This window comes from Typopeltis vanoorti, chromosome 20, assembly GCF_054136105.1.
Source record: "Typopeltis vanoorti isolate ZY-2024b chromosome 20, IOZ_Tvanoo_1.0, whole genome shotgun sequence".
Classification (NCBI taxonomy): domain Eukaryota; kingdom Metazoa; phylum Arthropoda; class Arachnida; order Uropygi; family Thelyphonidae; genus Typopeltis; species Typopeltis vanoorti.
This window is the reverse complement of record NC_143568.1, coordinates 9,763,703-9,776,287: the sequence shown is the minus strand read 5'-3', so window position 1 is coordinate 9,776,287 and position 12,585 is coordinate 9,763,703. Positions and strand designations below refer to the sequence as shown.

At 34.1% G+C, this 12,585-nt stretch overlaps 1 protein-coding gene across 2 annotated transcripts in view; it reads right to left on the bottom strand.

Annotated features, from left to right (window-relative positions):
* Positions 1-12,585, bottom strand: part of LOC150095222 (transforming growth factor-beta-induced protein ig-h3-like) — a 163,698-nt gene that overhangs the window by 23,974 nt on the left and 127,139 nt on the right. For both annotated transcript variants that reach the window (XM_090410806.1, XM_090410807.1), the window contains exons 10-11: positions 9,496-9,632; positions 4,439-4,609 (exon numbers count right to left, since the gene is read on the bottom strand). In XM_090410806.1, coding sequence (XP_090266932.1) covers positions 4,439-4,609; positions 9,496-9,632 — 308 coding nt within the window. The remainder of the gene's footprint in view (positions 1-4,438; positions 4,610-9,495; positions 9,633-12,585) is intronic.

Here is a 12,585-nt window from a genome sequence, read left to right as displayed (position 1 = left end):
GACACTTTTGATGAGTCCGAAAATATTATAGGAACAAGTTTGCTGCTGCAATCATTAGAATTAAAAGAATGATGATGCTTTATGCCATGAAATGTCATAGTTATTTCGGCAGCAATAATTTTTCTTATGTTGCTGGTATTTAGTTTTACAAAATAAGTACAATACCTTTGGAACTGGAACTCAAAAGTACCAAGACTCAGAAACACAAACAGTATTAATGCGTTGTGTAATATCCAATCGTTATATGTGCCAATGCTAAACGTTCATCTACAGATTTTGCATTCAACTTAGTCTATGTTTTCCTTTTCCAATAAAATTCCATTCTTTTGAATAATCATTGTTAAAAACACACGTTCATTTTGGCATTGTTAAGGACTTAAGGAAAGAAACAAAATTTAATTTACCTTTAATTATATTTTATGTATTAACCAAATATCGTACATTCAAAAAAGGCGAGATATTATTTTTTAATAATTATTGAAATAACATCCACGTACTGTACCGATACTGCTGCACAATGTCCAAATTCAGAACTGTTTGAAAATAAGCAAATGCAATATATCTGTACAGAATTATAAATAAAATGCTTATACTAAATAAAAAGTGACCAATGAAAGGGACTGACGGTGACGTAAACTGTAAACACAATTAATTTCCTCAAATTGTCAAGTTGGATTATTTGAAAAGAATGTTGAAAATTATAATTGCTTAATATAATATTTATCTTTTCGTTAAAATACGGGACATCAGCCTGTCCCTATAAGTACAATATGGAACAGTCCCGAATATACGGGACGTCTGGCAAGCCTAATAGGTGCAATCATAAATGCAGCCACAAATATTAATTCTTGGCAACTGTTAAAGTTATGCTATATCAATGTGGCAGCCGATTCAAGCGTGATCCTCATCTGCAATACCTGGATAAAAGTCTGACCTACAAAAATCATATGCGTTAAATAAAAAATAAAAATGAGAAACATCTCAAGATTAAGTGGAACTAGCTGGAGTTGCAAAGCCGAGGTACTTAGGATCTCAGGCCTGGCCCTTGTTTACTCTGCTGCAGAGTACTGCACACCAGTCTGGGAAAAAAGTGCTCACACAAACATATTGACTCCCAACTGAACATAACTATGTGCATGATTAGCAGGACCCTGAAATCTACTCCTCTGCCATGGCTTTCCAACATAGCTCCACCAAATATGTGAAGAAGGCAGGCATTGCTAAAAAACTGAAGAAAATCGGAAATAACTACCTACTGCCTCTTCTCTCAACACTTATAAATCCCCCTAGAATCCGGCTGAAGTCAAGGTATCCAAGTTTTAGACATAACCAGAGCCTTCTCTGGTCCAGCACCTTCACCTCACAACATGGAACCAACAATGGGCTATGAACTTGATAACAAATGGCTTTTTTGTGAAGACCCCTGCAGCTGCCAACCTGGCTTCATCGTTTCCAGAAGGCTATGGACAACTATTAACAGAATCAGGGCAGATGCTGCTATCTTCTACATTAATGGAATATGGCAAGTAGTCCTTACTGTGACTGCACCCATATTCTACAGACTATCAAACATATCTTCAGTGACTGCCCCCTTTACTGTTTCCATGCAACTTGCAGGAGATACATGAAGTGTCAAAGGAGGCTCTAGAGTGGCTTTCAACATTGGACATTGAACTATAGCTGTACTCTGCCATGAGAATAAATAAATAAATACCATATCTAAGAAATTTAAACTGAAAATTTCTTCCAAAAATCCATCATGATTACGGATTTTTGGAATCTGATTTTCAGCTGCTCAAAGGATCTGGCAAAAGTCTGACAAATACTTTAAACAGAAGTGCATGTTAAACACGGAGAGGCTTTTCTCCAACTAGTATTTGGACTGCTGGTTTTGGGTGCTTAATGAATGTCGCATCATATCACTATCTTAACAAAAAACATCCAATATGGTAAAAGGCTAAAACTGACATGGGTCTTGATACATTTATATAAGACTGAAATGAAAAAAGTTTGATACTGATAAAATAAGTTACTTTATGTGGATGAAAGCTCAACCAGAATTGCCATTAACCATAGTTGTTAAAGAATATATAAACTGCATAATTGGACAAACCGAAGTTATGGCTGTTAAGTGTATTGTATTCTGGTGATTTTCAGAATGAAAGATCAGTTTCCAAGGAAGAATGCTTCATGCCTAGACAGGATGCTAACCTATCTGAAGAACAACATCAACACATAAGAGATTATATGATTAAATTATGGAAGATTGCTTGACTACTAAGAGAAATTGTAATGAATAACAAGCATTATTATTAATTGGAACAAAATCTGGCAGTGACACTGTTTCTTAGATGAGTTTCCCCATCATTAATTAGGCTGAGTATGCAGTTTTTATTGCAAAAACAAGATGGATAGATACCATTAGCCAAGACAGCAACATCATATTAACGTCCAGACTGGAGAAGTAAGGTTTTAGGTAGGACAAAGTTGGAGGAAACAATTCCAGGAAGTTAAAACTTGCTTTGGCAGTAGAACTTTATCCTAGCCTTGTTAAATTGTGAATGAAAATATTTATAATTAATAATACTTCATTCATAATTAACATGATCTACCATATCATAAGCAGGACTTATTTAAATTTATTTTGTTGATCTCTTGCTTATAAAATGTTATTCATGTAATTCCTTTTGAGTTTTGTTAGTTAATTTTATTTATGTAATTTTAGGGTATATCATAGACATGAAAAGGCTCTGTATTAAACTGTGATGTATGTAATTTTGTGATATCATTTGATTGGTTGTTGTGAGAAATCACGCAAATTTCTCCTAGCGCGCGTTGGAGCATGAACTACTATATATCAAGGGAAAAGCATGTTCGATGTGAGCTAAACCTGTGAGAACCAGTTACTGGCAGGAAAAAGGAACGAGTGGACACAAAAACGAAAGTAAAGAGGAGAAACGAGTGGAGGAGTATAGAGAACGGTAGCTAGAGATTGAAGGAGGATTTTGACGTGCCAAAAACAGAATAGAAAGGACCAGGAATCGCTTGGCATTTTAACTTACCTTTTTTTTTTGGAGTTGGATTTCTACCAAAACTTCCTAATGCCTAGCAGTGGAAAAGTGCAGGACATATGATAGATAATGCGTATAAGAAAAGGGTAGATAATTTAAACCAAGTGCAAAAAGGTTATATTCTCCCGAGTCTATAAATCACTCACGGAAATAGAAGATTCTTTTAAGTTTGTGTTACTACAAAGTAAAAGTCAGCAAGGACTTTAAAGATGTTGTTCGATCTCTTTATGATGTGATGAAGCTATATCCTGGTAAGATTACCTTTACTATACTTAGTGAGAAGTGACAAAAATTAATTCCGCCGAAAGTAATTTATTCCTAGTTGCTGTATTCAGCGAGTCAAGATTGAATGTGTGATGTGCTAAGACTTTTCCCTCTTCAAGTGACAAATACTATATTATTGAATTAAGTGTTCATTGACTGAACGAGAATATTGAGAAGCCTATTTGTTGTAATTTAGGAATCTCGAACTTACAAGAACTAATTTTGATTGACTGAGCTTAGAGAATTACAAATGAATGTCTGATGGTTCATGAGTTGTATTCTTTCTGAATATCTTGAACTGATTTGGTATTTAAAATGTTTTGAGATGTAAACGTGGTCAGAGTGAAGTTGTGATAGTTCTTTGTAGCAAGAAGAATAAGATCTGTTAATATAGCTTTTAATTCTAAATTTTAAGCTCAGCTGAGTAGTGTACTAGTATCTTAATGAGAGTTTTATATTTGTTTAATTGTAATGTCCCTGTTGGAAGATTGTGTTATGATGTAATTATATGTGACACTGCATTAAATGTTTTTTTTTTTTTTTTTTTTTTTTAATCTAAGATCTCATTAAATATTTCAAACCAAAAGCAGGAGCTTTGCTTAATAGTGAGAACCTTGGCCTAAAATCAGCTTTATAATAACCTGGTACAGTTGAAGGTTGATTTATCAAAGTTGCTCATGCAATTCAGAACATAGAGTGGTGCAGTATAATACAAATTTTCTTTATGTTCGGATGATATATCAGCCTACAACTAGTTAAATACTAATGAGAGAGAACTATAAGACAATAAAACTTGATTGAGCAGAAGCTACAATCCAACAGCCTGTTATATATAAAATGCAGTGCTCATCACTTTACATAAGAGATTACTTAATTAAATAAGAAATGCATTTATTAATGGTCATAAAATGTGATACTGATTGAAAGAGAAGTTCTGGTAAAAAAAATATATATATGGTATATATATTTTCATCTGAAATGAATTTATGGGCATATTGTCCACAGTAGTAGATATTAGGTCTCTTGCAGCCTTATGACTATGAAGGTTTAGTAATGCTACTATAATATAAAGCAAATGCAAGATAATAAAATAGTAAACTTACAGAACCATATAAATTAATGCGAAGTGTCTTTTTGTCCAAAGCCGTGGGTAATTCCATATTATTTTCCCAATCACATGTTGGTTTAGAAGATGGAACCATGTGGTATAACCATATGTCTCTTAATTTGCTTTCAGAAGTTTTCAGTTTTTCCAGGGAATTTTTTTTGAATTCCTTCAAAAAAAATTAATAAGAAATTATTAGTTTTAAGTTCATAATATCTCAGTAATAAGCTATAGAAAAAAGATGGCATTTTGAACTTAAAAACAATTTTTTTTAAATCACAGTTTTACCCATGGTTGTAAAACCTATAGTACACTAGCTAATCCTTAGCCTGCTTATAGTGTTATGAGAATCCTGCTCCAGAGACCAAACTAGGTCATTTGGCACACTAGCATACTTAGTATGCCAAATAACTTAATTAATAGATAAAGACATTATGCTCATAGACAAAAGCATACAATGCAAATAAATATACATGTTTTTAAATAATTTTATGCCTAAGCATAAAAAAAATTTTTTTTTAATAGAAAGCCACAAAAAAGCAACCAGTTTTTTTTTTTTTTTTTTTTTTTTTTTTTTTTTTTTTTTTTTTTTTTGACTTAGCTGTAATATGCTGATACACCAAGTTAGGAGTTTTTCACTACTATTACTTAAGTCAGAACTTATCTTCAGACTACCAAGTATAATCATAAGCATTTTATTAACACCATTTTGATTCCTGCCACTAAACAGATTTGATGACTTAAAATTTCAAAATGACCTCATAGTATTCCTAAAAAGTTGTTTGCATTTGCTAACAAATCAATTCTTAGTCATTGCTTCTAAAGGCTTCCAACAAGATGAGCAAAATAATAAATATTTAAAGTTGTTAAGCTTATAATTCTTTAGAATTATAGACAGGTTGAAAGTTGATGAGAAACTTATGAATAAACGAATCCAAATTTCTACAGATTGCAACAATATATTTTAGAAGATGTTCCAAAGAGGGAGCAAAAAAAAAATCTCACCATCCTCAAGATTTATTACGGTACTAATGTATCGCTTATTGATTTCTGTCCCACACTACCATCATTGCTCAAATATAAGATTCGGAATATAATATATCTAAATATAGTAACAAATGGTAAAATGAACATATATAGTTATAGTGAAACTGAATGAGTTCTTTAAGAGCCATTTCTTACATATAAGAGTAGCTGAATTACAGCAAAAAAGATTATTCTATTTCATAAGGCCTTAAAGGCCATGCTTAAATTCGTTACTGTGCATAGATTCTGTCACCCAGCTTTAAAGAGAATAAGAATATATGACCGTGCTTCTTTGTAAAGATTCATTTTAGGTCCTCACTGTCAAAGATCAAGCCATGGCATAAACTCATTCACTGTTGTCACTCACAGGCAATGCACTCTTCCTTCTATCAACCAGGATCTAACCTCATATCTAAACATTTCGGAGATCTGACACTAGTCGCTCCTTTCTGAATCATTTCCAAATATCTTCATCCCACTAAAAATTAGATGACCAAATCTATGCACAGTATTACCTAATTAAGACCTTATTACAGTAGAAAGTGTCTTTATTTCTATACATAAATATCTTCCTTATTGTTGCCATTATCTAACAATATATACCCTCCTATGCTAGCAATTTGGTTCCTAAATTTCAGGTCTTTGTCCATGTCCCTTATCTCCTCTACCAAACCTTAAGGCATCCCTACCATTGTATACTGCATCCTGTCTTCAAAACCTGATAACCAAACTGGTATTACCACTCATTTATCCATTCAGTCTATTCAAATTCTCTTCAGAAGCCACATCACCACCATAGTTCTCCACAACTTTGCATTATCTGCAAATAGTTACATATCAGGAGAGGTTTAAATGGGGATATCACTAACATAAGTTAAAGAACAATCTCCTATATTATACCACTGGTAATTTCTCTTTAGAATACTGCTATTCACATATGCAACTTGTTAATACCTATCTGGCAGCCAACTGTCTATCCAACTCAATTTTCTAATCCCATCTCTCTCAGTTTAATTATCAACTTATGTGGCAATCTATCAAAGACTTTTGCAAAATCTAAACATTATTGTATATACATCTTCCTTGTCCATATTTGCCATCTTGTTGTAATATGTAAAGAGCTTGCTAAAACATGACTTCTCCTTACTAAATCCATAACTGAGTATCAGAATTTGGAAGGGATCCAAAGAAGAGTGACTAAGTTGGGTCGAGGTCTCATCTTCACGATGCTGTGTATGAGGACAGACTGAAGAAATACCTGACTGGTGGGTGATAAGACTGAACCATACAAGTTGAGGAGTTTTACTAAGTGTGGAAGATTTAGGTCCTTACTGTCAAAAACTAAGATCAAGTCATGGCTTAAACTCATTGACTGTTGTCACATTCACTTTAATCACCAACCACTTTCCATGCAAAAATCCTGCAGGGGTTGCTTAAGGATCAAAGCCAAATAACTGGTCAGAGATCTCCACGTTGCCTTTCAGAAATGTGAAGAACCAAAACTGGCCCTTCTGACCTAATGTCCAATCCTCACCTTCACATGGTGCACCTAGTTAGTAGGTATTTACTGAGTACTGAACAAACAAGGATGGGCTAGCAATGTGGGACTTAGCTGACCAAATTGTACTCTCTATTGGCTTAAACCACAAATACATATAATGGTGAAACATGATATCATGAAGGTTCATAAGTAATAGATTGATTTGGAGAAAATTGTTGATAGGAGATTAATAATAATGTAAACTGAATCATGTAGTGCTGTCATAGTAACCTGAACACCCCTTGACATTGTGATAATACAGACCACCCATGCATTCCAACGATAATCACAGTCTTGTTCAATTTACATTAAAATAACAAGCATAGTAATTTTTCTTATGTAATATTACTTTCTTTTTTTTTTTAATGGCTCCCACCCAAGAAAGGTTGTAAACCTATAGTACATTAGTATCATGGATAGGCTAAAGTTTTTTTCTATTTTTTTTACGTGATTCAGAAACTAAACATAGGACTTTTTCAAGCTGCCAATAATCATGGAGGTAGTTTCACACCAGGCAATGAAATTCATCTCCTGCTTAAAAACAATTGCGAACAACCATGCCCATAATGAGATTCAAATCTGCAGCCTGCTAATTGGAGAGTGGATGAGTTAACCACTTGGCCAACCAGGCCACCACACAAGTAATACTTAATACAATAGTTAAAGTAATATTAACTATTATCTTTTTTTTTTTTTTTTTATAATCTGATCCAGACCTATAGCACATTAGTGTCGTGTGTGGATAAGAGGAATAAAAGAAAGGAGGAATCTGTTCCCATTTTGCTTGAACACCTGGGGGTTGTAATCTTTGGGTAAGGCAAAGTGGGGGACTATTCTGAAGGACAGAAGTACATTGGACGAAGGAGGAGGCAGTGAAGTTAGTTTGGTATGTTTCAAGATGGACTATAAAAGGGTGTTGGTTAGCAGTGGCTCTTGCTTTAATGATTTTGGAAGAGTGGAGGAATAATAGTAGCGAATTCAGTAGAGCATTGTCCAAGAAAGTATCTGTATAAGAAACAGAAACTGAACATCAGAGAGAGAGATCATTAACGCGTTCGCTGCCAACTACGAGTATACTCGTAGTTGGTATATGAGCCTCATAAGCCAACTACGAATATACTCTTAGTATAAGTACCTTAATTTGGACCCTTCACTTGTGAATAAAGCGGAGAGCACGTCTGGGGGTTGGTAGAAGGGAAATAATTTCAGCTAAAATATAGTATATTATATATGTGCCCCAGAAGCCAACTACGAATGTACTCGTATGCCGATTACCAACCTCCTATGCCAAGCATGAGTTAACCCATAATTTGTAAATCAAATTAAAACAAATAAAATCAATAAAAATAATAAAATGCAATCAATAAAATAAAAATCAATTTATTCAAATTATGAATGATACACTTTAAAACAATTTTCCATGCACAATGGCGGTTTTTCCTGGCAAACAGGACAATAATAACGTTTCGCGTCATTGTTTGTTTTGTGTACATACTCGGCATGGCTTTGTCAGGCGATTCTTTTTTTTCTGTAGGTGGTAAAATTTCCAAATAATGAAGATCCCGAATCCTGCTGATATTCTGTGATGCTGTAAGCTCATCCATTCCAACAAAAGCTGAGATAAATTGATCTCTAAATTTTAACGCAGTCATTGCATTTCCAGTAATTATATTATAAAATTTATGTGCATTTTGAATGTATATATTAAAAATGTGTATTGTTAATTTCTTTGGCCATGTAATTGTCTTTTGTAAGGCAGAATAGTAAGAAAGCATTTGATCAGAAAGATCGATGCCTGACGTACCCAAATTATAGTCCCTAACAATATTTGGTTTTAATTGAATTTTACCTTTCAAATTTGTGCATATTTGAAATGGAAAGAACTTCCCTCTTATCCTTCCATTTGCGATGATGAATTCATTAAATTCATCATCGCTCGTATTAGCATACGCTTCTAATTCTTTATCAGTAAGTTTTCTTTTACTGATCATGGCGAAACTGAAGGTTTTTAGAGACTAGACGCAATAAACACAGTCGTCAGCACATGTAATATATAGGTAGGGGTGATACGAGATTACTTGTAGTTAGTGTATGAAACAAAATTCTGTCTGATAAGCCAGCTACGAGATTACTCGTAGTGACCTTAAAGACACGAAAGCGCTTGCCATGCAGGAACAAACTATGCCTGAGGAGCGTGGTGGCGAATGTGTTAATTAGCCAGGGTGTCCTCTTCTGGATAGAATTGAGCAATCTTAGAGAGGATTTCTGGGCTACCACATAGCAACCACAAAGAAAAATCTCAATACAAGAAGACTTGTATTGAGATTTTTCACCCCAAATATGGGAGCAATATTCCATGGATGGGAGGATTTGGCATTTGTATAGAGTTAGCAACTGTGAGGTAATGTCTTGTGCAAAAAAGTACAGCTTTTTTGGTGGCTGTGGAAACTATAGTTAAGCTATTAACATTAAATGTAATATTAACTTACTTGAACTGCTTCTTTGCTAGGAATGAAGAATGTAGCATTGTCATGAGAATTATAAATAAATTTTATGTTTGCATCCTCAAGAAGATCTAATAGGTCTACCATTTCAGCTTCTTGCAGGACTTCTGTAACAGGCTGAGCTGCAATATAATTACAGGAGTAGAATTTAAACAAAAAATTATATATAATCAAACTATTACTTACAAATCATGAGAAAGGGAACAGAGGAATCAAGGAAGAAAAGCTGCTTTATACTTTCTGTTTACTAAATTAAAGTTCTGATATTTGTATAAAATATCAAATAATATAAAATTTTTACAGTTGTAATTCATTATATCAAAGAAGGGATCAAAGTTTAAGCAAGTTGATCCAACTAGTTATTAGGATAGAATAAAGTTCCTGCTCCTAAACTCTAGCTGAATTATAATTAAATTATAATAGACAAGAAATTATATTCTTGTTGTACAACTCTTCCCAAGTAAGCAAACAAAGTTTGTGCATGAAGTATTTCACAACTTATATATAGTAGCTCATGACTGGTTGGCCAAGGGGGGAACACTTCACAAGTCTTCTTGTATTGAGATTTTTCTTTGTGATTGCTATGAAGATTGCAGATGGGTCCTCCACCTTCTTGGAATTGTTAGACCATAATTTTTATTCAGATTTGGATTATGTTTGAGCTTTTCACATGCCTCTTTGAATTTCCTCTCGAACCAGGTTTGTGTGCAGTGTAGGGACTTAGTACCTTTCCAATCAATTCTGTGGTATGTTTGGAGTGCGTGGTCAGAAAGGCTGGTTTTTCCAAAATGGAGGTATTTAATATGTCATTTGTGTTCAACCTTCCTGATTGGGATGGTTTGCCCTGTTTCCCCTATGTATGGTATGCTACATGTGCATTGTATTTTGTAAACCCCTGGGTGGGCTAGGTGTGGCAGAGGATCCTTGGAAGAACTGAGTAGGTGTCTTAATTTTGTGGGGGGTTTAAAGGTGGTTTTGATGTTGTATTTGTGTAGTGTTCTGTCTATTTTTTCAGAAATGCCTCTAACATATGGTATGGCAATAGCATTCTTGAAATCTTTCTTGTTTTTAGTGGCATCTCTGTGGATGGTTTTTTTTACTGTATCCATTTTTTTTATAAAGGTATGGTTGATGATCTCTTATTCCTGGTTAAGAGCCTGTTCATTTGAACAGATAGTTTGAGCTCTGTGTTTAAGGGTGCTTATGACCAGTGGTGAGCTATGGAAATTTTAACAAAGGGCTCTCATCGTCGAGCAAAAAAAAAAAAAAGCCCTAACTTAGCCCTTATAATTATTTCATTGCAACTTTGTAGAGCTTCTGATAGATATGATAATTCCTGTAGGATATCAATCATTAATTCTTTTAAAAATTCCAAATTGAGAAGCTGCCCATCGTGGTCCAAATGCACAGCCGATCTTTAAAATTTCGATACCAAGGTCTTTTGCAATCATATTTAATTCTTGTTGATTTTTTGTGATTGATGATAAAAAGCATATAATTTATCCATAAATATTTCAAAATGATTTATTTCTTTAATGTTTTTTTATCGAATCGTCTAATGCTAAGTGTAAACGATGAGCACAATGCCAAAACATAACGTTGGGAAATTTTTGTAGAAGTTTGATTGCAACACCTGATTTGTTTCCTAACATTACACTAGCTCCATCAGAACAAAATGCAATGAGATGATTTTTTATATAGTTATCAGAAAATCCATATGAATTTAAAGTAGCAATTATAGTAGCATGTATACATTCCACGGTGGTATTTTCTAGTTCTACAAGATTATTAAACAAGAAGAAGAACAAGGGGCTTGCAAATTTTAGAAAAATTTAACAAAGGGCACTCGTGGGAGCTCTCGCAAGCCCCTTATAGCTCATCACTGCTTATAATCCCTAGTTTTTGTGTTGGGTGGTGATAAGAAGTTTTGTGTATGTAGGTATGCGGTAGACTAAGAGGGGGAGAGAGCCTGAGGGAAGACGTGTGATTAGTGTGTCTAAGAATGTGGAGGACCCATCTGCAACATTCATAGCAACCACAAAGAAAAATCTCAATACAAAAAGACTTGTGGAGTGTTTTTTTTCTTGGAACATTAAATTGCAACCTGAGCTACAAATCCAGAAGAAAATCTTAGTATAACAATATGAACTGTACAATTCCAGAAGAATCTTAGTATGTGCGGACTTTAGCAGAGTTTATTGTAGTTTTCATTTTTTTTTTTATTTAATTTTATATATATATAACATACACACACACACACACAGTCATCCCTCGACTTACGTCTGGGTTCCGTTCCGTCCAACAGGACATAAATCGAGTCGAACTTAAGTCAATACGTTAAATCAACAGAGTTATAGGGGGGTTAGGGACTTAACTGTAATAAGTATACCGTCATTTTACTTTTTAAACCTTATTATAAAACTGTACTGTGTGTTACTGCCACTATAAAAAAGGAGAATAATCACCCACATATCTCCTCAATCACATCTTCATTATCTTCCCTATGTGAACAATCAGACTATGGTTCTTCTGGTGTAACCTTTGTTTTTTTGATGAAAATGTCCAATGTGCTTTGCTTATTCCTCCTCTTCTTTTCATTATAAATTTGTTCATAGCAAGCAAATGCATCATGTACTTTTGTTTCTATTATTAAGTAGCGTTCAACAATTGGGGTCCATGTTTTCAGCCATTTTGAGAACATCGCTAACTACAAAGAACATTTCTGCAAGACCCGTCACTATAAATTGTTTAACTACCTCTTCCTTTTTTCTCTTCTGCAACAGTTGTTCCTCCAGTTCGACGAATTCTTCGTTGGTCATCTCTTCGGGAGAACATTTTATTAGTTGAATTATGTCATCATCATTCAGATTGTTTGCTAGGTCCACCTGAGCGGCACTTGGAACTTTTTGAACTTTTGCAGTTAATTCTAAAATACAGTCTCGAGAACTCAGTTCCAAATATTGTAATGCTACTGCAAATTTTCCTCACAATTGCTGTAAGTGTTGCTAGTTGTGAGAGGATTTCTAAAAACACTGATCAAAAATTACCTACATTACTATGAAATAGACTTTGCCA